The 25,585-nt window shown below is 40.0% G+C and overlaps 1 protein-coding gene across 6 annotated transcripts in view; it reads left to right on the forward strand.

Moving 5' to 3' along the window:
* The window catches only part of LOC126272806 (nucleosome-remodeling factor subunit NURF301), a 282,822-nt gene that overhangs the window by 106,808 nt on the left and 150,429 nt on the right, over nucleotides 1-25,585 (forward strand). For 5 of the 6 annotated variants that reach the window (XM_049976036.1, XM_049976004.1, XM_049976012.1 and 2 more), the window contains exon 16: nucleotides 22,529-22,974. In XM_049976036.1, coding sequence (XP_049831993.1) covers nucleotides 22,529-22,974 — 446 coding nt within the window. The remainder of the gene's footprint in view (nucleotides 1-22,528; nucleotides 22,975-25,585) is intronic. The other variant, XM_049975996.1, reaches the window with a different exon arrangement.

Genomic DNA, 25,585 nt, shown 5'->3' on the forward strand with positions numbered 1-25,585 from the left:
AGTGCATTAGCACTCTCAGCTACCCTGGCGGGTCAGGTCCAAAAGTGTAGTGACCACTGTAAAAATATGTGCTCAGGGGTTCCTGGTTCCCAAGTTTAGAATGGTGTGGTTTACATTTCCTTTGCCGTGTCCACCGGGGTCCGATGGATAATCATGTTACCACAGGTGCCTTCATCTTGGCCTTCGAGGGTGATACATTACCCGAAAAGGTCAAGGTGATGGTCTACCGCTGTATATTCCTCCCCCGATGTGGTGCTTTAAGTGCTGGAAGTTCGGCCATTTGTCTTCCCGCTGCTCTTTCAGTGTCACATGTTGAGATTGTGGACACCCATCACATCCCAATACTCCATGTGCCCCACCTTCCATCTATGTCTTCTGCAGACAGCACCATTTGCCTTGCTCGCCAGACTGCAGGATTCTCCAGAAAGAAAGGAAAATCATGGATTACAAGACCCTGGACCGACTGACCTACACTGAGGCTAAGAGAAAATTTGAACTCCTGCGTCCTGTACATATGACATTGTCTTACACTGCCGCTACAACATTTCTGGCACCATCAGCTCCGCCAACTCATCACCTCTCAGAGCTAGGAGACTACACCTACCCCCTTGATGGTGGGGGGCACTTCCCTCCCTGTTGCTCCAACCATCGAGGATATCAGTCCCCACTTCTGCGCTGGATAAGTGTAAGTCTACTTTGGCTCCTCTAGCTAGGAAGGGGCTCCTTGGGTCACTCCCTTCCCATATTTATGCTAGAGGGAAAGATGACACCTGCCAGTGGCTGAAGAGCCCAAAATAAGCTGGTTGTAGGGCTTCATGCTCATCCTCAGTCCCGGAGACTGAGCCAGTGAAGTCCTCCCAGCCAAAGAAACCCAAGGAGCAGCGAGAGAAATCCAAAAAGAAGATCCCCAAGACCAAGGAAATTGCGGTGGCATCCACACCACTGCTACCTACAAGCTCTGCATCTGCGGATGAGCTGAGGACCTATATCTTGCCGGACTCTCAGACACAATCATTATAGACTGCTCAGGCAATATGTCGGTGGCAGCAGGTGACCCTGAGGCATAAACTTTCCCATTGAATGTTCCATGCCTTACCTGTCTCACCATGACGTCATCCTCCAGAGGGATTCAGGGCGAACTGGGAAACTTTCTCCTTTGCTGTAACAATTCAGTCTCCCTCATATGGGAACATCAATGAGATGGTTGAACAAGTAATTACAACAATCCTTTCTGCGGCAGAAAATGTGATCCCTCGCTCTTTAGGGTGCCCCTGGCTAAATGCAGTCTCTTGGTGGTGCCGGAAGTCGCTGAAGCAATTACGGAGTGTCGGCAAGCTCTACAGCGGCTTATGTGTCACTCTTCTCTGGAGCACCTTATAGCCTTTATAAGGCTTCGTGCCCGTGTTCACTAACTTTTCAAATAACGGAAGCAGGAGTGTTGGGAGGGAGATGTTTCGAACGTTGGGTGCCATATGTCACCTTCCACGGCGGCTGGAAGGGAAAGTCCCCTTGTTCACTACATGCCACAGTGAATCCTATAATGCCCATTTACAGAGTGGGAGCTGCTCAGTGCCCTCGCACATTGCCCCGACACTGCTCCTGAGCCAGATTGGATCCACAGTCAGATGATTAAACACCTCTCATCTGACTACAAGCGACATCTCCTCGTCACCTTCAACCAGATCTGGTGCGATGGCGTCTTTCCATCACAATGGTGGGAGAGCATTATCAGTCCGGTGCTCAAACCCGGTAAAAACCCTCTTGATGTGGACAGCTATCAGTCCATCAGCCTCACCAACATTGTTTGTAAGCTGCTGGAGCGTATGGTGTGTCGGCATTTGGGTTGGGTCCTGGAATCACGTGGCCTACTGGCTCCATGTCAGGGTGGCTTGCGCCAGGGTCACTCTACCACTGATAATCTTGTATCCCTCGAGTCTACCATTCGAACAGCCTTTTCCAGACACCAACACCTGGTTGCAGTCTTTTTTGATTTACGAAAAGCATTTGACACGACCTGGCGACACCATATCCTTGCCACATTATAAGAGTATGGTCTCCAAGGCCAGCTCCCGATTTTTTTTATCCAAAATTTCCAGTCGCTTTGTACTTCCCATGTCCAAGTTGATGCCTCCCATAGTTTTTCCCATATCCAGTAGAATGGGGTTCCTCAGGGCTCTGTATTGAGTGTATCTTGATTTTTAGTGGCCATTAATGGTCTAGCAGCAATTGTCGGGCTGTCCGTCTCACCTTCTCTGTATGCAGACAACTTCTACATTTCGTGCTGCTCCACCAGTACTGGAGCAGCTGAGCAGCACCTACAGGGAGTGATCCACAAGATGCAGTCATGGGCTCTAACCCACGGCTTCCAGTTTTGGCCGCATAGTCGTGTGTTATGCACTTCTGTCGGCGTCATAACGTTCATCCGGAACCAGAACTTTACCTTCATGATGATCCACTCACTGTAGTGGAGACATAGATTCTTAGGACTGGATTTCAGTGCCTCATTGACTTGGCTTTCTCACCTTTGTCAGCGTAAGTGGAAGTGCTGGCAGAAACCTCAATGCCCTCCGCTGCCTGAGCAACACCAGTTGGGGTGCTGATCGCTCTACACTTCTGCATCTCTACAGAGCCCTTGTTCAATTCCGCCTTGACTATGGAAGTCTGGTTTATGGTTTGCGGCGCCCTCAGCATTGCGTTTACTTGACCCAGTGCACCTCTGTGGTATTTGCCTAGCGACAGGAGCTTTTAGGGCGATTTTGGTGACCAGCGTCCTGGTGGAGGCCGGAGTCCCTCCATTGCAGGTTAAGTGTACAGAACTGTTGGCCAGTAACGTTGCACATGTTCATAGTTCTCCTGCGATCCAAATTACTGTCTACTATTCCCACCCATAGTGGTTCATCTCCCGCATCAGCAGTTCGTGCCCAATCCCTTCTTTGCAAACTGGAGTCCTTGCCTTTACCACCTATACTTCAGGCCCATTCACGAACACCTCTATGGTGTACGTCTAGGCCGTGGCTTCGCTGGGACCTATCACATGGCCCTAAGGACCAGGTAACCCCGTGGCTCCTGCTGCCACTTCATCTCGATTCTTGACGCGTGCCGAGGCCATGAAGTGGTTTACACTGATGGCTCTAAGGCCGATGATCATGTTGGCTGTGCGCATGTCCATATTGAACAACTTTCCTCACCCGATGTTTGCAGTGTTTTCACTGCCAAGCTGGTGTCTGTGTCTCGTGCTCTTGAGCACATCCGTTGATGCCCTGGGGAGCCGTTTCTTCTGTGTACTAACTCCTTGAGGAGCCTAAAAACTATCGACCGCTACCCTCATCATCCATTGATAGCAACATCCAGGAGTCCATCTGTACCCTGGAACGGACCAGTTGTTTAGTGGTATTTGTCTGGATCTCAGATCATGTTGGAATCCTTGGCCACGAATTTTCCGACAGGCTGGCCAAACAGGCTACGCGGAAACAGTTTATGGAGATTGGCTTCTGTGCAACTGACCTGCATTCAGTACTACGTTGCAAGGCTTTGCGGCTTTGGGAGACGGAATGACATAACCTCAGTACACACAACAAACTGTGTGCCATTAAGGAGACTACAAATGTGTGGAAGACTTCCATGCGAACTTCTCGCAGGGACTCGGTGGTTCTCTGTTGGCTCCGCATTGGCCACGCTTGGCTTTCACACGGCTACCTGCTGCGCTATGATGACCCACCTCAGTGTCGGTGCAGTGCCCGGCAGACAGTGGCCCATATCTTGGTGAGCTGTGCTTCTTTGGCTGCCCTGTGACAGATTCTTCAGTTACTGGACTCGTTGCCATTAATTTTAGTTGACAACGCCTCATCGGCTAATTTAGTTTTACATTTTATACATGACGATGAGTTTTATCATTCTATATAAGTTTTCGCACATGTCCTTTGTCTCTTTGTGTTCTCCACTCCAATGTCTTTATGGTGGATGTTTTAATGTGTTGCAGAGTGGCTGGCTTTTCCTTTTTATTCTCGTAGTGTCTTGTTTTTATCCCTTCTATCTGTTTCTTGCTTCTCTCTGTGGTTTTCTTTCCCTGTTTTGTCCATAGTAGTGTTGGTTGTCCTTCTGTTGTTCTTTAGGTTCTTCCATTCTCCTGTTACTGTGCTGTATGCCTCCTTTCATTTCTTCTTTTCCATGTGTAATTATTTTACTGGGAACAAGGGACCGATGACCTTGCATTTTGGTTCCTTCCCCCCTCTTTAAACCAACCAATATCGAAGAGATTCATCCTTAACTGTAATTAGAAATTATTAACCTGCACTGTGTCGCAGGTACAAAGACAAATTCAGAACCAGGAAAAAAAATTGAATTCTATTGACACTTCCCTCAGGGTAGATTTCCTCATACTCACAAACTGGTGGCTACTATAATATCACAGTTTGATTCCACGTATGTTTGTGAACAATTTTTCTCTGCAGTGTAAAGTAACAAGACACACTGGAAAATTCACTGTCTGATCATAATGTAAACTGCATGTTGAGTATTCAGTGCACAAGAACAATTACTCACGTACATAGATGCCATTGTTAAGGGGAAATAGTGCAAGGAAACTTGATAAAACCACTCTTTAATGACTTCATTTTTGTATAACAACCCACAAAGTAAATCAAGAAAAATGTAAAAATATACATTAACAAAATTATATGCTACATGTACATTTTTGATTCATTTGTAGCAATAATAATTCGTATAGTTGTTTCCTTTCAGCTAACTGTGGATTTAAATTGACTGATGAAGATGCAATGGCAGCTGCTCTCTCCCCTGCACAACGCATAATTCAGCTTCCCACTCTCTGCCCTTTGCCGATAGTGGGAGTGCTGTGCTCTGTACTCGCACTGCTGCTCAAAGCATACTCCACTAGCACATTTGTTGTGAAACCCTGGTATAATCATGCTTCATTTGCCTAGCCGTGTTGCAAATCAGTTAGGCACTGCATTACAAAGATGTCTGTGCAGTCTTATCGTAGTGCTGTACCTGTTGTGCATTTCATTCAACAGTTTGAGGCAGAGCACATTCACATGTCAACATGAGCTATGAAGCCCATTTCTCATCAACGTGCTATTGCATGACACCTGGAATGTATTCTGGTAGAGAGTGATTTGTACTTCTTCCACACTTGTTGGAATCGAAGTTTACTGTGTGGTCAGTATATAAGTATTCACTGTCATACTCATGTGCCATGTCAGTGAACATGTACATGGTCATTTTCAGTGCGTGCAGTGTGCCTGTCTTACATCTGTCTGTATGTCATACACTCTAATCCTTGTGCCATATTGCAGTTCTTCCTTCAGTGTTTACATGGTATGTGCCCTACACTTCCAGATTCTCTACAATCAAATTTTCTGTGGACTGGTTGGCAACATATGGTACAAATTACTTCTCAGTCTCTACACTTCTTTGCTGTGTGGTGTAGATTGCAGCAGTTAAAGCTTTGTTCATCCACAAAATCTTTGATTCACAATGCTTCCAGATGGAAAAGAACTTAGTTAGCTTGCAAAGTATGATCAGATTTTGTTCCTGAACCAAACAAAGTCTTGCTCAACATAACAAAAGTAATTACAGATAAAGAATTGGGTTGTCAGGGCACTGGTTGATAATAGAGCTGTATTGAAATTAGTGAACTGAATTGATGGGATCTAAACTGAAGAAAAGTAAGAAAATTCCATGAAAAAGATAAGTTTGCAAAAATACCCATGTGGTTGCCTAATACAGAAACAGTTTTTCTCTCCATAAAACTTCCAATTTTCAGATTTCAGAGAAGTGTGCGGATATTTGTTTCCCATAGGAAATACCCAGTAGGCACACACCTTCCTGTAACAAGTGCCAGAATTTTAGACAAATATTGTAACATGACTTACCACGTCTTACATTCAGCATGTTCATGCACACAAAATGAAATATATTAATACGCTTCCACAGTCTCAGCTGCAAATTGATATCACACTCTAGCAAACTTCTGCAATATTGTGTCAGATCTCTTTTTTTTCCCAGTGTAGTGCATCAACTCGATGTGGCGTGGACTCAACAAGTCCTTGAAATGCCCTGCAGAAATATTGAACCATGCTGCCTCTAGAGCTGTCCATAATTGCTCAAGTATTGCTGGTGCAGGGTTTTGTGGACAAACTGTCCTCTCAATTATGTCCCATAAATGTTTGATGGGATTCATGTTGTGTGATCTGGATGGCCAAACCATTTGCTCCAATTGTCCAGCATGTTCCTCAAACCAGTGGCGAAAAATTGTGACCTGGTGACATCACATGTTGTCATCCTTTGTTTTTTGGTAACATGTAATGCGACTACATTCTATTATCCTCATCTTGCTTTTGTTTATGTTCATCGTGTATCCTCCTTTCAAGACACTGTCCATTCTGTTCAACTGCTCTTCCAGGTCCTTTGCTGTGTTGGACAATTAACAATGTCTTCAGAGACCTTCAAGTTTTCGCTTCTTGTTCCTGGACTTTAAATTCCGAATCCAAATTTTTCTTTGGTTTCCTTTACTGCTTGCTCAATATATAGGTTGTATAACATTGGGGATAGGCTGCAACACTGTCTCACGCCCTTCTCAACCACTGCTTTCCTTTCATGCACCTCATCTCTTTATAAGTGCCATCTGGTTTCTGTACAAATTGTAAATAGCCTTTCGTGACAGAGGGGTAACCCTGCCACCCTTAGAATTTGATATAGAGTATTCCAGTCAGCACTGACAAAAGCCTTCTATAACCTCTACAAATGCCATAACTGTAGGTTTGCTTTTCCTTAACTCATCTTCTGTGGGAAGTCGTAGGATCAGTATTGGCTCACTTGTTCCTACATTTCTCTGGAATTCAAACTGATCTTCCTCGAGATCAGCTTCTGCCTGTTTTTCCATTCTATGTAAACACAGCCCACACCGTTATGGAGCCACCACCAGTTTGCACAGTGCTTTGTTGACAACTTGGGTCCCTGGGTTCTTGAGATCTGCACTACGCTCGAACCATACCATCAATCCTTACAACAAATTGAAAGTGGAACTCATCTGACCAGATCACATTTTTCCAGTTATGTAGGGTCAAACAGATGCGGTCACGGGTCCAGGAGAGGCTCTGTAAGCAATGATGTACCGTTAGCTAAGGTCGTCTGCTCCCATAGCCAATTAATACCAAATTTCGCCACACTATCCTAACAGATACATTCCTCATACGTCCCACATTGGTTTCTACTGTTATTTCATGCAGTTTTGCTTGTCTGTTGGCACTGTCAACTCCAAGCAAATGCTGCTGGTCTTGGTTGATAGGTGAAGACTGTTGACCACTGCATTGTGTGTGGTGAGAGGTAATGTCTACAATTTGTTATTCTCAGCCCACTCTTGACACTGTGGGTCTTGGAATATTGAATTCTCTAACTATTTCCAAAGTGGAATGTTCCATGCATCTAGCTCTAACTACTGTTTAGCGTTCAAAGTTCGTTAATTCCTTTGTTGCGGCCATAATTATGTCAGAAACCTTTTCAAAAGAGTCACCTGAGTACAAATGACAACTCTATGAATTCTCTGCCATTTTATACATTGTATAGGTGATACCACTGCCTTCCAAGTATGTGCACATTGCTGCCTCCCAATTTTTGTCCCTCAATGTAAGTAAATATTATTTTGGACTATTTCTCTCCTACTTATTGACAGAATATTTGGACACTTTTCACAGAGTTGTGTATAATTCCATTTTGATGACCATTTTAGATGATGTTGCAGTCTTTAGTCGTAAGACTGCTTTGTTGCAGCTCTCCAAGCTACTGTATCCTGTGCAAGCCTCGTCATCTCCAAGCAACTACTGAAACCTATATCCTTCTGAATCTGCGCCCCCCCCCCCCCCCCCCTCCCACACACACACACACATACACACACATATTTCCCTCCAGTACTAAATTGGTCATCTCCTGATGTCTCGTAATGTGTTCTACCAACAGATCCCTTCTTGTAGTCAGGTTGTGCCACACATTTCATGTCTCCCCAATTCTATTCAGTACCTCCTCATTAGTTAAGTGATCTAACCAGTTAATCTTCAGCATTCTTCTGTAGCACCACATTTCAAAAGCTTGTATTCTCTTCTTGTCTAAACTGTTTATTGTCCATGTTTCAGTTCCATACGTGGCTACACTCCATTCGAATACTTTCAGAAAAGGACTCCTGATACTTAAATCTATACTCAGTGTTAACAAATTTCTCTTCTTCGGAAATGCTTTTCTTGCCATTGCCATTCTACATTTTATACCCCCTCTACTTTGACCATCTTAAGCTATTTTACTACCCAAATAGCAATACATCTACCGCGTTAAATGCCTTGTTTCCTAATCTAATTCCCTCAGCATCACCTGATTCAATTCAACTACATTATATTATCCTCATTTTGATTTTGTTCATGTTCATCTTATATCTTCCTTTTGAGACACTGGCCATTCTGTTCAACAGCTCTTCCAAGTCCTTTCCTGTTTCTGACAATCACACTGTCATTGGCAAACCTCCAAGTTTTTATTTCTTATCCTGTGACTTAAATTCCTACTCCAAATTATTCTTTGGTTTCCTTTATTGCTTACTTAATATACAGCTTGCATAACATCAGGGATAGGCTACAACCCTGTCTCACTCCCTTCTCAACCACTGCTTTCCTTTCATTCATCTGTACAAATTGTAAATAGACTTTTGCTCCCCAGGGGTAACCCTGCCACCTTCCGAATTTGAAAGAGAGTATTCCAGACAGCACTGTCAAAAGGCTTCTTTAACCTCTACAAATGCTATAAATGTAGGTTTGCTTTTCCTTAACCCATGTTCTGTTAGAAGTCGTAGGGTCAGTGTTGCCTTGCTTGTTCCTATATTTCTCTGGAATCCAAACTGATCTTCCTCGAGGTCAGCTTTTGCCTGTTTTTCCATTTTTTCTGTAAATAATTCATGTTAATATTTTGCAGCTGTGACTTATTAAACTGATAGTTCAGTTATTTTCACACCTGGCAGCACCTGCTGTCTTTGGAATAGGTATTATTATATTCTTCTCGAAGCCTTAGGGTATTTGCTGTTCTCATACATCTTGCTCACCAGCTGGAAGAGCTTTGTCATGGCTGGCTCTCAAAAGGCTATCAGTAGTTCTGAGGGAATGCTGTCTACTCCCAGGGCCTTGTTTTGACTTAAGTCTTTCAGTGCTCTGTCAAATTCTTCACAAAGTATCGTATCTCCCATCTCATCTTCTTCTACGTCATCCTCCATTACCATAATATATCTCTCAAGTACATCTCTGGTGTATAGGCCGTCTGTATACTCCTTCCACATTTCTGCTTTCCTTCTTTGCTTAGTACTTGTTTTCCATCTGAGCTCGTGATACTCATACAGGTGGTTTTCTTTGCTTCAATGATCTCTTTAATTTCTCCGTAGTGATATATGCTTCTACATGCATATATTTGTTCTCAAGTCATTCATGCTTTGCCATTTTGCTCTTTCTATTGATCTTAGACTTTGTATTCCCTTTCGCCTGCTTCATTTATTTCATTTTTATATTTTCTCCTTTCATCAATGAAATTCAATATAACTTGCGTTAACCAACGATTTCTACTAGCCATCGTCCTTTTACCTACTTGATTTTCTGCTGCCTTTACTATTTCATCACTCATAGCTACCCATTCTTCTTCTACTGTAGCCCTTTCCCCTGTTCTTGTCAATCGTTTCCTAATACTCCCTCTAAAACTATACAACCTCTGGTTCTTTCAATTTATTGAGCTCTCATCTCCTTAAATTCCAGTCTTAAAGTTTCTTCAGTCTTAATCTACAAATTTGTAACCAATAATTTGTGCTCCGAGTCCACATCAGCCCCTAGAAATGTCTTCCAGTTTAAAATTTAGTTCTGAAATCTCTGTGTTATCATTATATAACCAATCTGAAACCTTCCGGTGTCTGCAGGTCTCTTCCACATATACAGCCTTCTCTCATTATTCTTAAACCAAATGTTAGCTGTTATTAAATTATGCTCAGTGCAAAATTCTACCGGGCAGCTTCCCCTTTCATTCCTTCCCGCAGTCCGTATTCACCTACTATTTTTCCTTCTCTTCCTTTACCTACTATTGAATTCCAGCCCCCATGACTATTAAATTTTCGTCTCCCTTAACTATTGAATAATTTATTTCGTTATACATAGTGATACTCAGTGATGTAGTTGTTAGAGTAAAGGACAAGGACAGTGTTCTGCTCATGGGGGATTTTAATGCCGGGATTGGAAACCGAACAGAAGGGTATGAAAAGGTTATGGGTAAATTTGGGGAGGATATGGAGGCCAACAAGAACGGGAAACAACTCCTGGATTTCTGTGCCAGTATGGGCTTAGTAATCACAAACTCCTTTTTTTAAACATAAGAACATTCACCGGTATACTTGGGAAGGCAGGGGAACCAGATCTGTCATTGACTATATAACAACAGATCAGGAATTCAGGAAGGCTGTGAGGGACACACGTGTATTCAGGGGATTCTTTGATGACACTGATCATTATTTAATCTGCAGTGAAATTGGGATTGTGAGACTGAAAGTGCAGGAGGTCAGGTCCATATGTAGGAGGATAAGAGTGGAGAAACTTCAGGATAAGGAAATTAGGCACAAGTAGATGACGGCTATCTCAGAAAGGTACCAGTTAGTTGAATGTAGTCAATTACAGTCATTGGAAAAGGAATGGACAGGGTACAGGGACACAGTACTAGAAGTGGCTAAAGAATGTCTTGGAACAGTAGTGTGTAAAAGTAGGATGAAGCAAACAGCTTGGTGGAATGACACAGTCAAGGAAGCTTGTAAAAGGAAAAAGAAGGTGTATCAAAAATGGCTACATACTAGAGCCCAGGTAAACAGAGAAAGTAATGTTGAAGAAAGAAACAAATCCAAACAGATAATTGCAACATCCAAGAAGAAATCTTGGGAAGACTTTGGAAACAGGTTGGAGACTATGGGTCAAGCTGCTTAAAAACCATTCTGGAGTGTAATTACCAGTCTTCGAAAGGGAGATAAGAAGGAAATGACAAGTATTTCGGACAGGTCAGGAAACTGCTGGTGAATCCTGTGGATGCCTTGGGAAGATGGAGGGAATATTTTGAAGAGTTGCTCAATGTAGGTGAAAATACGATCAGTAATGTTTCAGATTTCGAGGTAGAATGGGATAGGAATGATGATGGAAATAGGATCACATTTGAGGAAGTGGAGAAAATGGTCTATAGATTGCAGTGCAATAAAGCAGCTGGGGTGGATGAAATTAAGTCAGAACTCATCAAATACAGTGGAATGGCAGGTCGTAAATGGCTACACAGGATAATTGAAATGGCCTGGGAGTCGGGACAGGTTCCATCAGACTGGACAAAAGCAGTAATCACACCAATCTTTAAACATGGAAACAGAAAAGATTGTAACAACTACAGAGGTATCTTTTTAATCAGCGTTGTGGGTAAAATCTTCTCAGGTATTGTTGAAAGGAAAGTGCGAGTATTAGTTGAGGACCAATTGGATGAAAATCAGTGTGGGTTTAGGCCTCTTAGAGGTTGTCAGGACCAGATCTTTAGCTTACGGCAAATAATGGAGAAGTGTTATGAGTGGAACAGGGAATTGTATCTATGCTTTATAGATCTAGAAAAGGCATATGACCGGGTTCCTAGGAGGAAGTTATTGTCTATTCTATGAGATTATGGAATAGGAGACAAACTTTTGCAAGCAATTAAAGGTCTTTACATGGATAGTCAGGCAGCAGTTAGAGTTGATGGTAAATTGAGTTCATGGTAGTTTCAGGGGTAAGAGAAGGCTGCAACCTGTCTCCACTATTGTGATATTATTTATGGATCATATGTTGAAAACAATAGACTGGCTGGGTGAGATTAAGATATGTGAACACAAAATAAGCAGTCTTGCATATGCGGATGACTTAGTTGTGATGGCAGATTCGACTGAAAGTTTGCAAAGTAATATTTCAGAGCTAGATCAGAAATATAAGGACTATGGTATGAAGATTAGCATCTCCAAAACGAAAGTAATGTCAGTGGGAAAGAAATATAAACAGATTGAGTGCCACATAGGAGGAACAAAGTTAAAACAGGTGGATGGTTTCAAGTACTTAGGATGCATATTCTCACAGGAGGGCAACATAGTGAAAGAACTGGAAGCAAGGTGTAGCAAAGCCAATGCAGTGAGTGCTCAGCTACGATCTACTCTCTTCTGCAAGAAGGAAGTCAGTACCAAGACTAAGTTATCTGTGCACCGTTAAATCTTTCGACCAACTTTGTTGTATGGGAGCGAAAGCTGGGTAGATTCAGGTTACCTTATCAACAAGGTTGAGGTTACGGATATGAAAGTAGCTAGGATGATTGCAGGTACTAGTAGATGGGAACAATGGCAGGAGGGTGTCCACAATGAGGAAATCAAAGAAAAACTGGGAATGAGCTCTATAGATGTAGCACTCAGGGCTAACAAGCTTAGATGGTGGGGTCATGTTACACACATGGGAGAAGCAAGGTTACCCAAGAGACTCATGGGTTCAGCAGTAGAGGGTAGGAGGAGTCGGGGCAGACCAAGGAGAAGGTACCTGGATTCGGTTAAGAATGATTTTGAAGTAATAGGTTTAACATCAGAAGAGGCACCAATGTTAGCACTGAATAGGGGAACATGGAGGAATTTTATAAGGGGGCTATGCTTCAGAGTGAATGCTGAAAGGCATAATCAGTCTTAAATGATGATGATGATGATGATGATGATGATGATACATTTCTTCAATCTCTTCATCTGTGGAGCTATTGGCATATAAACTTGTACTGTTGTGGTGGGTGTGGGCTTTGTGTCTATCGTGGCTACAATAACACATTCAGTATGCAGTTTGGATAATTTCTTTTCTAGATAATTGAAGTAAATTGGAGACATAGACACAACCTAGCTTTGGAATTGTAGCAACAATTTATTTAAATCATTTGTGCCTACTAATTACAGAAATAAATGTCTTTCAGTTTAGCAAGTTGTGAATTGACATTCTCAAAAAGATTCACTTCTGTGTTTCCTAACATTTCATTATACATTAGAACTATAATCTTACAAGAAGGAATTTACTTTCAGACTTTACCTACTCCACATTCACCCAAACAGAGAGGACGTATTTAATGTCTCAGCACTGTGATATGTTTTCACATATATAACTACTTGTCACATCACTATAGCTATGAGATGTTACTCAATTCTCAGTTTCTGCAAAATTAAACTAACACTTAAATTCAGTCTGTTGTTGTCACATACATACTCCACTTCAGCCATAGCTTAACTATTTCAGGGTAGGTGGTAAAACATGTGTACCACCATTCCACCTTGCTTAAATTCATGGTGGTACAAAAAATGTACCACTTAATTGTGAAGTCCCCACTCATCCAGAATGAAGGTATGAATGCTGAACTAACCATTGTACATAAAGTGGTAGTTCCCACTGTGACCAAGAGATTTCAGAAATAATGTTACTGTATATAATCCGCTTGTGGCAATTGTTACTTCCAATGGTGTGTGCAGTGTTGCTGATTATTATTCAACTCTTTATTACATGTAAAATAATGACTTGCATACATTCAGAACCACTATAGAATTCACAGTTCTTAAGATATGTTGTACAGGTGATGACTATTTCATGAATAAGTCAGGCATTGTTTGGGTAATTGAACTTCGTATATGTAATTCAAAACACCATCTTCCATTTCACTTTACAATGACTCACTGTAGGGAAGTACTAAAAGTCAATGAGATAATGGCAGTAATGTGCACCTCATTAAGGAACAGTTACTTCTGAAACAAACTCTTCAGAATAAGGTGATTACCAAAGAAACACACTATCAAATTTCTGACATCTCATCTTATTGTTCTGGTGGAAACACATCTAGTTGAACTTTTGACCCATAATAAGTACTAGTGCTTAATGCGGATGATGGAAATGTAACTCCCAGAAATATGATACCATGTAAATGACCACACATGTGGAGTGAAAGCAGAAAGACCTGAACATTCCTCAGTAATTCGTCCTGCTGCATGTGTTAGAGACTTAGAGGATTTCACTCCCTGCAATTTGTTCAAATTGTTGATAACTGATGATTTAATTTACTGGATTGTTATGCAGACTAATGTTTATGATGATGATGATGATGATGATGATGATGTCGTGTGACGAGGGCCTCCCGTCGGATAGACCACTCGCCTGGTGCAAGTCTTTTGATTCGACGCCACTTCGGCAACTTGTGCGTCGATGGGGATGAAATGATGATGATTAGGACAACACAACACCCAGTCCCTGAGCGGAGGAAATCTCCGACCCAGCCGGGAATCGAACCCGGGCCCTTAGGATTGACAGTCTGTCGTGCTGACCATTCAGCTACCGGGAGCAGACATGTTCATGCTGAACAGGGATATCTTACAGACCCATAACATGTGGGGAGATGGAAGCGTTTTAGGAAAAAACGTCCTCGTGGGCATAAACCCACGTGCAGGTAGAGGGATTACTGGACGTCAGTGCCTGATCTTCATGATAATTAGATTAGTTCAGTGATGGGCATTAATTGTTTTGGGTGGCTTTCATCTCATTTGTATCTAAATGACAACAGATGCATGCCAAAGCAGGATGAGCAGAGTTATGATAAGCTTTTGAAGTTACAAACACTTTTTCTGTAGTGTCTGACAGTTTCAGAAGCACCTATCATCCAAGTGCTGTTGTAGGAGCAGATGATTCAATGATCAAATTCAAAGATGTGTCATCCTTAGAACAGTACTTATTAAAAAAAGGTCAAAAAAGGCTATAGAGTGTGGATGTTAGCAGACAAGTCTGGTTACATGCTGAAATTTGACATTTGTATGTGTAAAATAGATAACACAACAAAAAAATGTCATGGGTGGATTGTGGTAAAATAGCTGCTAACTGGTCCTGAAGGGAAAAAATGAGAGTTTTCTTTGAGAGTTGTTTTACCAGTGCACAATTGCTAGAGAATCTGGAAAGGAAACATGGTGAATGTGACTGGGGTACAGGTGACACTGGGTCATTCTGTAAAATGGAAGAACAAAAGAACTATGCATTTGTTGTCAAGCTTTCATGACTGGAGAGTTGCAGTAGAAGTATTGTGGAACTATGACCCTCTACTGGTGGTTGATTGCAATGGAAATATGAACTATGTGTATAAATTATATCAAAGGAAATCAACAATATGAAACTGACAACGAGTGTCAGAAATGGTGGCCTCATATCTTTTGGTACTTATTGATGCAAGTATCAAGAATGCCTTTGTGCTTCACTAGGAACTGAAACTTGCAACAGTGACAATGATGAATTTTTGGATAGAGGTGTCCAGAAGTCTTGTGAGCAGTGCACTGATTTCTTCAAGAAATAAAGGCAGACACCTGTGCAATCCAATACCGAGTACATCTACATCCACACCTACATCTACATCTACATGGATACTCTGCAAATCACATTTAAGTGCCTGGCCAAGGGTTTTTCAAACCACCTTCACAATTCTCTATTATTCCAATCTCATATAGCGCACGGAAAGAACGAACACCTATATCTTTCCCTATGAGCTCTGATTTCTCTTATTTTATTTTGGTGATCGTTTCTCCCTATGTAGGTTGGTGTCAACAAACCATTTTTGCATTCGGAGGAGAAAGTTGGTGATTGGAATTTCATGAGAAGATTCTGTCGCAACAAAAAATGCCTTTTAATGATTTCCAGCCCAAATCCTGTATCATTCAGTGGCGCTCTCTCCCATGTTTTGTGATAATACAAAATGTGCTGCCCTTTTTTGAACTTTTTCTATGTACTCCGTTAGTTCTTTCTGGTAACGATCCCACACCGCGTGGCAGTATTCTAAAAGAGCGTACTGTAGCAGTCTCCTTAGTAGATCTGTTACATTTTCTAAGTGTCCTGCCAATAAAATGCAGTCTTCGGTTAGCTTTCCCCACAAAATTTTCTATGTTTTCCATCCGATTTAAGTTGTTTGTAATTGTAATTCCTAGGTATTTAGCTGAATTTACTGCCTTTACATTAGATTGATTTATCGTGTACCTAAGTTTCACGAATTCCCTTTAGCACTCATGATGACCTCACACTGTTCGTTATTTAGGGTCAACCGCCAATTTTCACACCATTCAGATATCTTTTCTAAATCTTTATACAATTTGTTTTAATCTTCTGATGACTTTATTAGTCAGCGTCATCTGCAAACAACCTAAGACGGCTGCTCAGATTGTCTCCCAAATCAATTTGTATAGATAAGGAACAGCAAAGGGCCTCCTCTAACACTATCTTGGGGAACGTCAGAAGTCATTCCTGTTTTACTCGATGACATTCCATCAATTACTATGAGCTGTGACCTCTCTGACAGGAAATCATTGATCCAGTCACATAACTTAGACGAAATTCCATTTCACTACGAGGTGCTTGTGTGGTACTGTGTCAAAAGCCTTCCGCAAATCCAATCCAGAAATATGGAATCTATGTGAAATCCCTTGTCAATAGCACTCAACACTTCATGCAAATAAAGAGCTAGTTGTGTTTCACAAGAACGATGTTTTCTAAACCCATGTTGACTGTGTGTCAATAGACCGTTTTCTTCTAGGTAGTTCATAATGTCCAAACACAATATATGTTCCAGAATCCTGCTGCATATTGACGTTAATGATATGGGCCAGTAATTAAGTGGATTACTCCTAATTCCTTTCTTGAATATTGGCGTGACATGTGCAGCTGTCCAGTCTGTGGGTAGCAAAAAGAAACTTTGTGGGCTTTAAAGCGTGAGCAGAAATAGCAGCACACAAGTCACAAAGAATTATGTGACGAAGTTGTGCAAATTGCAGCACCAAGCAAAATCAGATAAGAATGAAATGGATGTGTTGTATGTGCTAGGTACCTCTCTGCTTAGGTAAAAAACAAGTCTTACTTCCAAGACTAGTACGCTGCTTGATGTGTTACATGTAGCAGGTTCATCTGTTTCTGCAAGAACAAATCTTGCATCCAATACTACCATGTAACGCGAAGAGTGGTGGCACACGTAATGTGCCACCAGTGTTTTCAAATAACAATTTTGAAGAAAAAAATTGCAATATGTATTCATGTCTTATTGTAAAATAATTGTATAACATATTACTATTTTTTTATAAAATTATTCAACAAATATGTCTTTTGCAATAAGGCTCAAAATTTCTTGTATCCCTGTGCACTAAAGAGTTAAATGTTTCCAAAGAGCTATGTCACTGACAGTTAGAAGGCACTTGCATTGCTTGCTCAGCAGTGCCCATTGTGATAGAGTTTACATGAGGTGGGGGAGGGGGAACTGTAACTATTAGGTTCCGTAACTCATTTGGTTAAAATGAAACCCTTACAGGATCACTTTGTTGTCCATCAGTCTGTCCATCTTTTAAGACCCTACTTTCTCACGAATGGGCAGAGGTATCAAGTTGAAATTTATCTCAAATACCAAGGTCAATTTCCCATGGCAGTGTAAAAAATTTAAACTTCTAAGTCAATGCAGTCAAAAGATACAGTCATTAATATTACATATTTTGATTCTCACAAGATGACTCATAAAATCTATAGATGAACTATCTACATTACGCAGTTAATTTCCCACAGAGTGCGAGTCCTACTTACACTTGACCGGGTTTTTTGTAGTTTCTCGTGCATGGAGAAAATATTACTATATACTGACTTAAAGTATACACAGATTTTAACTGAATTTTCCACATCCTCCACAAAAAGAGGTCAGAGAAAAGTGTGTTCTTAAAACACAATATCATTATTTCAAATATTTGTGGGTGTTAAATGGAAAAAAACCTTGACATGTTGAAAATGTAGTATTTATTTTATGTTGTTGTTGCTGGGATGTATTTGGAAATAATGCTATAGGGAAAAAAAAGCTTTCCTTCCATACAAAGTTAGGTTTTTTTTTAATTGTTTTCAATTGTCAGTTTCAAAGATTCACGTTATAAACCAATGGAACTAGGTACAGGAGAGCTATACATCAAACAGTTCCATCTGCAAAAGGATGACAAAATACTGTCATTTCTTCCTTTTATTGTGTGACACACAGTTTATATTATGAGCTGAAATTTTGTGTGTAGTGCTTTTGTAAATTTGACTATCAAGCCGTCCTCTCACAGGATACAAAAGTGTACATGAACAAGGAGCCAGAAACGACACAGTGTGGAATTTCATGTTCCTCACTACATTGTGAAAGCCTTCCTCCCACAGAACGTGCAAGCATATGTGGATGAGGAGCTAGTGATGTCACAATTTGGATTTCATTGTTCCACTTCACTGCAAAATGTGAAATGAAGAATCTGGCATGCTAAATGTTTGTCTGGTGAAGAGAAATATGGCCATTGCTATACAGCATTAGTTTCACATCACAAGCAGAACTAAGGAGCCACCATATTGTATGGGGTTAAACTCCATAATTATTGAGAGAGAGAGAGAGAGAGGGGGGGGGGGGGGGATTAGTATGAATATAAGTCATTACAAAGCATCAGTGCAGTGAGGACTCTTGAAAATGTATCATTTTAGATGTGATTCGTTATGACAGGAAACAACATATGGCAGTTACAGGCTTCCTGTATTTGATGCTTTTAATGTCATTAAGTGTGTGATAAAAGTATACAGTTTCAGTGCAATGGCACAATGATGATCTATCAAAAGTGCATTGTTTTAGGTAAAATTTGTCATAGTTAAGTATCAAATAATTGCATTTTTAGATACAGTCATTACACGATGTATACATATGAGTGAGGTGCTGCAGTCATTTTGAAACTGTAGCGCAGTTGATTGCATCATGAACTATAAAGGGAAGGTAACAGATTTGCATCTAGCTACTTCCAATCATCCACTCCCCACTCCATCGTTTTAAATGATTCTGTGTCTTTCTGTTAATTTAATAAAAGTATTATCTGCAGTAGTCAATGTTATTTATACAAAATAATGTATTTGCTGCATAAAAACCCATAACTGGATTGTTTTCCCAGTGGCCAGTAATCTTAACGACTTCGTCAGAAGGTAAACATAAGTTACGCACTGGCATTTTTTGCTCTTATGAAACTTACTGTAAATTATATTGTTGAAACCCCATCTTACATTTTTGTGTGGTTCAGACTTAAAAAACACAAAATTGAGTAAAATGCAGAATCGAGGAAAATGTTACAAAAAAACAAGTGTAATTGGCATATATCATTAAAAATTGCAATCATCTTCAATACGTTGTATAAAATCTATCTAACTGGAGGAAATTAAATGTACAATACAATGTTTATACAAGGGCTGGAACTTAAATAGCGGCAGCTATTTATTCACAACCGACACAAAAGAGTTACACATTCGCACCTGTTACTGTTTTTCGAAGTAGTCACCAGCGTTGTGTAGAACCCGTTGCCAATAATGTGGAAAGCGTAATATACCATTAGGAGAGCCTGTTCTGTTGATAGTGCGAATGGAGCAGTCTAAAGTTATGGTGATTCTTGTGTACGACTGTGATGGTGTTATCCTGACACATTATGCTCCCCCATGGCATACCATCAAGCACAGTATTAGTGTTTGTTTATGGAGCTTCACCTGCGACCAGCTTTGGGAAAGAAGTGGCGACACTGTCTTCGCAACACACCTATCATTTTGCCCAACAATGCATGGGCGCATACAGCGCAAGCTGTGGCTGCTCTGTTTTGTCAATAAGACTGGAAAGTACTGTACTGTCCACCATACTCCCCAGACTTAGTCTTTGTGACTTTGATTTGATTCCAAAGATGAAGGAAACACTTCATGGCATTTGATTCAGAACTGTTCCAAAGATTAGACAGGCAGTAGACTGCTCATTTTGCACCATCAACAGAACAGGCTCTGTTAACGGTATACTGTGCCTTCCACATCGCTGGCAATGGGTTCTACACAACGCTGCTGACTACTTTGAAGGATAGTAACAGGTGAAAATATGTAACTCTTTTGTATCAGTTGCGAATAAATAGTTGCCACAATTTAAGTCCCAACTCTTGTATGATAATTTGTGGTAATGAATTTCATCAATTCTTAAGAAGTCACAGGTGTGTAACAGCAAGTAAAAACTAATCAAAAAATTGAAATAGATATCTTGGGTTTAAGGCAATTGAATTGGTTTACGACATGCTATGATCACAAATTGAACATTAAAAACATGCGTATTTGAGAGATCATCCTTTGTGATCACCCAGAAAAAAGCAAAAATTGATGTACATGTTTAATTAAACCAGAAACATCACAGCAGCTAAGCTGTTAACCAATAAGCATAAATACAGACATCTGCTTAATGACATACTTTTGTCACCATTGCTATTACTGTTTAATGCTTTTCTTATGTGTCATGCTTCATTTGCTCACCACCCGTAAAGTGTTATTTTAGGCTTGATGAGAGAAACCGATGCATGAAAAAGTGAGTTCACTTGCCCAATTGAAATTACAAGCTTATTATTATGATTATTTCTGTACACTGTGTAAAATGTACATTTGAAAGAAAGGTTTTACAGTTTTGCTTCGCGCCCTCTATCACTGCTGCCAGTCCTTATGATCTATAGTGTGTGGTGTGTGGGGTGCAAAGTATATACCTGTGAGTGTATTTAGTTGTTGCAACTGTATAATGTCAGATTTGAACAAGAAATTCTTTAAAAAATGTTATTGCAAAACCCTTGTTCTATTTCCTTGTGAAATCTCTTATACAGCATGTCATCTGCACGAAAAGTGTTTTTTCAGCACGCCATCAAAATGCCTTCACCCCTAACAGCACTCCCTTCGCTGAAGGGCGACTCCCCCTCTCCAGATATCCTGTAGGCGAGCTCATTTTACAGGCATTAGTATCGATTGGTGAGTGCGCTGGCTATTCGGTTCAGTAGCCAGAAACGGGTGACATTTCCTAGATTATGACTGAGCGTATTCTTCGAGACCCAGTGTTTGAATTTAAGAGGTTGATGATTGATATTGTTGCTGAATACAGTACATCGAAAATATAGGCAAAAAGATGAGACTGAGTTATAAGTGGCACAAGACAAGGTGGTGGCTGGGACCCTTCATCACATATTGACTCGGTCTGGAACATTTTGCATCGACAGTCTTGTTTTTCCATTGCCACTGCAACTTAGAAGTAGTTGTATCGCAATTGTACAGTGAAGCTAAATGTTGCAAGTTGTGTTGGCAACACCAATTGTGGATTACGTCAGCATTTCCTCTCTCACATCTTCCACCTCCACAATGACCTAAACTATTCATTTAGCTCCGCCACCACCCGTGGTGTGAACCATCTGTCTTTTGTGTTTATCATTCAGTCACATCAAATGTCAATAGGAAGAAAACGGAACGAAGTCAAGTGAGACGTTTAGTAGGAACTTAGAGTGGAGGTAAACTTTACTAGGGAGTAATGTGAAATCTGGGAATTTTTAGCATCGGTATCATGGGTTTCTCACATGGGTTATGAATTTATGGTGTAGAATCACAAGAAACATAAAATCGGAGAATGTAAGATTGAAGTTCCACTGTATACTTATCTATTGGGTTCATGGACTGCTTCATGTTTGCATCTTGCTAGTAAATATATTTCTCAATTATGAAATGAATCCGATTTTGAAACCTATATGACGTGTGCTATTTCAGAGTCACTGGAGTCAGTAGAGCATTGGGAATATGGGTGTTATGCTCAGACTGACATTAGACACTATGCATTAACTTTGTTCAATTTAAAAACGAAAATTAGATGCAGATTCAATTGAGTTAATGAATAACTCATTCTTGTATGTATCTCATAGTGTTATAGAACATCATGTAGTGTTTCTCTTCCAGCTAGTCACTGTTCAAGCCATCATTGTGTCCAGAATTTGCTTTGCAACTTTCTGCGTGCTTTGATAATTGCTTGAGAGCATTGCAGTCGTGAATCATGATGAGTATGATCAATGGGCAGGTCATTTCAGGCCATGCACCAACTGCTATGGGCATGATATCTAATGTGCTTTGTGGTGAGGAACATGTTCCTTGTGAGGACAGCTTTAGTGAGGAAAATGTCAAACTCTATTTCTACATGACACGTCGGACCATTCGGCCAAAATATGTAACAATGAACTCTACACGAATAACACTTGAATACACAGCTCTAAGCATGATTGAAATGCAGGTAGTGGATATGTTGGTGTTTTATAAACTGGGAATGTGCCATACATGGCATGCATCATTTGTTTGTGAGGCCCAGTAAGAACTGTAAGCTAATACAGTTATAAAAGCAAACAATTCTCACTGTTTGCTTTTTAGAGGATAGGCATGAAAATTTGATTCAGTTGCCCGTAATGTGGCAAGTATGAGACCTATTTTCAGTTAGCTTAAAAAGTCTACATTGTAATGTTATATGTGAAACTTCAATACTTAACAAATGGCTATCATTTAATGAAGTTGGATTATTTTTCTAGTAATTGTGTTTTACTGACAGAAATAAATTCCTTTTTTAGCAGCATCAAGTGAAGAAAACATGGATGCCATTAAGAGGGATCTGGAATCTGCTGTACCTGTTGATGCAAGCTGTGAAGATGAAGCCAAAGTTGCCACTCCTGTAATTTCACATAACAGCAACATAAGGTCCAGCAGAGAAGTGAAACAAGAGAAATGCGATGAAATACCTAATGTGAAAACAGAAATGGCAGAGGAGTGTAAAAAGGAGATTGTAAGTGATAGTAATGTTTACGAAGAGACAGTAGAACTTACAGAAGGGCCTGCAATGTGCAGTGAAGTAGTTGTATCTCCAATAACATCAACGCCATATGCAGAAGTGGAAATTTCAACTACTACACCTGAGAGTTGTACGGAAGTTGAAATTTCTACCAGTTCAGATGCAAAAGTTGCCACTGATGATAATAGAGAACATGAGAATGATGATACCAGACACCAAAAAGATAAGGTAATGTATAATGCAGATTATTTACAGCATATAAAACTTTTTGTGATAAACAGTTTGTCATATTTGTAGCAGACTGATTTGTTTGCAACATTCCTGTTAATCTCATTGTAAGACATTTGTTCAGTTTAATTAGTTTGAACCTTTTCAAACTAGCATGTTGAGAGCTACCAGTCAAGCTGTAATTGAGAGGTGTTGATGCCTGATGTGTGCCCAACTTAGAATATGAACCAGGAGGAGGAGAAGGAACAGCAAGCGCCTGTTCAGTTTTGTTGCAAAGATGATTTATTATTTTTTTTTTTTTTTTTTTTTTTTTTTTTTTTTTTTTTTTTTTTTTAGTGGTAGAGAAATGTGAACTGGTTCAGGTCAGTACTAAGTTAAAAAATCTTCTCGAGTGGCAAAAGCTTTTCATAAGAGAAGAGAGACGTTGAAGGAAGGCAAACAAAGCAATCAACTGACAACAACTTGGACAAATTTTTGCACCGCAAAAGTATTGTTTAACTGATTTTACAGGATTGGGCCGTGATGTCCGGGATGGTAAAATAAATGCTGATCACCAAACGGCTAGTTTCACAGATATTTCGTAAAGGCTGGAACCAGTAGAAGCTGTATGCAAGGTTTTGCACCACAAGATGTTCTGCAGGAGCAAATAAATGACTAAAGTCGAATCTTTTCAAGATTTATTCATGATTGACTCTTTTCAACAAAATATTTATTGACAAGACTTGGTGATTAAGGGTACTCAAGGAAGAAAAGGAAAGCTGGAGATGATGATGATGATGATGATGATGATGATGATGATGATGATGACGACAATAACTGTTTATTTCGACAGTAGTGGTGTAATTCAGAAAGAATGTGTGCCTCCAGGTAAAACAATAACTAATATATCATCACACAGCACGTCCTCTAGTGTACCAAGTGAGGTAATGGAGTCATGTTAGGGTGTAGTAGCGCTTACATTGGTGTCTGGCAATCCAGACGTATATTTTCCTAACTCTACTGATAAATGTTGGAATGGTTCCCATAAAAAGAACTTCGCTGATTTTATCCCCTGCCTTTGTTTAAGGACCTTAGTCTGGAGGTATTGTGAAACCATAAATTTTGAAATGTAGCAGTGTGATAGAGCAAGAGTGTCAAAGTAAAGAAAAACTCTGAAAGATATGTTCAGTTATGCTGTCCTTACAGTCATCCCTCATTGCATAGTTGATACATGTAGATGATTCAGGGCTCAGATTAAATATTCAATGCTATAGATATGTTGAGTTCACATGTGGTGCTGTAGATGGATATACATTTACTAAAGTTTGATGTGTTCTGCAAAAACAGTTGCAAATTATCTTGGCCTAGTGGCTTGGTCTATCTTCAGTATTAATAGCTGGAAGCTGGTTAAGGGGATGATGGAAGACAACCCCATGTTCTCAGTGTTTTGGTAGCAACTAGTACCCAACCATTTCAAAACACTGACAGTCCCTGGTACTAACACAAATCTAGATTCAGTGGACCAGACATTTTATGTCCTTTTCCTCTTCTGTTTCTGCCTCTTCCCAGTCTAGAATCTACCGAGAAGTTAGGGTGATGACTTGGTGCAGAAAATTTTGTTTAGACATTGATGCTCACAACCATTAAGCAGGCATGGTCACTGACTACTGTCTGTATTGGATGGTGTCTACAGAGATAAACTATCTTAAGTTACGGACAAAGGCATGTTGAATTTCAAAACATTTACTGAAATAGCATGTCTTGTGTCTCATCTCATTTACTGGTATCTTTTTGTTTTTAGACTCTGTTAAATCATGTCTCATAGTTGTAATTATGTTATCTGATATATAAAACACACCTTTCACTTGACTACTATGTTCTGCTAAGCATATACTCAGACACTTTTGTCTATGTTTACTATATAGCTAATACTGCTGCTACCATTACAGATTAAAATAGAGTTATCAATGTTAAACATAGTTAAATGATCATTAATTTTTTGATGAAACAATAGTATCATCAGTAGGAAAAATACTTGTACACAATGCAAGTTTTGAGAGGTATGTGCTAAAGTTGCCTAAATTATAATATGAATTGTTCAGTTCTCATAAGTTAATCAGTTTGCAGCACTATCATTAGGGACCTAAAAAATGCAAAATTTGTGATAAATGCAAATATAAATGTAAATTGTGCCTCAAAGTGCGAAATTACCCAATAAATGCTATTTTATAGCAAATTGTATACAGGTGGACTATTGTATTGGAGGTAGTTTGATATAGCTTTATTTTCTGGATATAAGTATTGAAAATTAACCAACTTTCGGTTACTTGTATCACACATTATTTGGCGAAGACTGTTTTGGAAAAATAATGCATCGAGAACATATCTGCAAAACAGAAAAAAAATATCAGAATTGCAATGATGTATCAGTGCACTTTATGCTCTAGTTTCTCACCAGTTATGTGTTGTTGAATGGTCTGTCTAAGATTTGTGCTGCGTAATGCAATGTGGTACTTGACCATGGAACATAGTGTTTAAGATCAAGAATGAACAAAGAATTATGTATGTCAGTCTACTAGCTAAAGTTCAAATTTAGTTTAATACAGATATTTTAATGTGGTCGTTTTAGGCT

This window comes from Schistocerca gregaria, chromosome 1, assembly GCF_023897955.1.
Source record: "Schistocerca gregaria isolate iqSchGreg1 chromosome 1, iqSchGreg1.2, whole genome shotgun sequence".
NCBI lineage: Eukaryota > Metazoa > Arthropoda > Insecta > Orthoptera > Acrididae > Schistocerca > Schistocerca gregaria.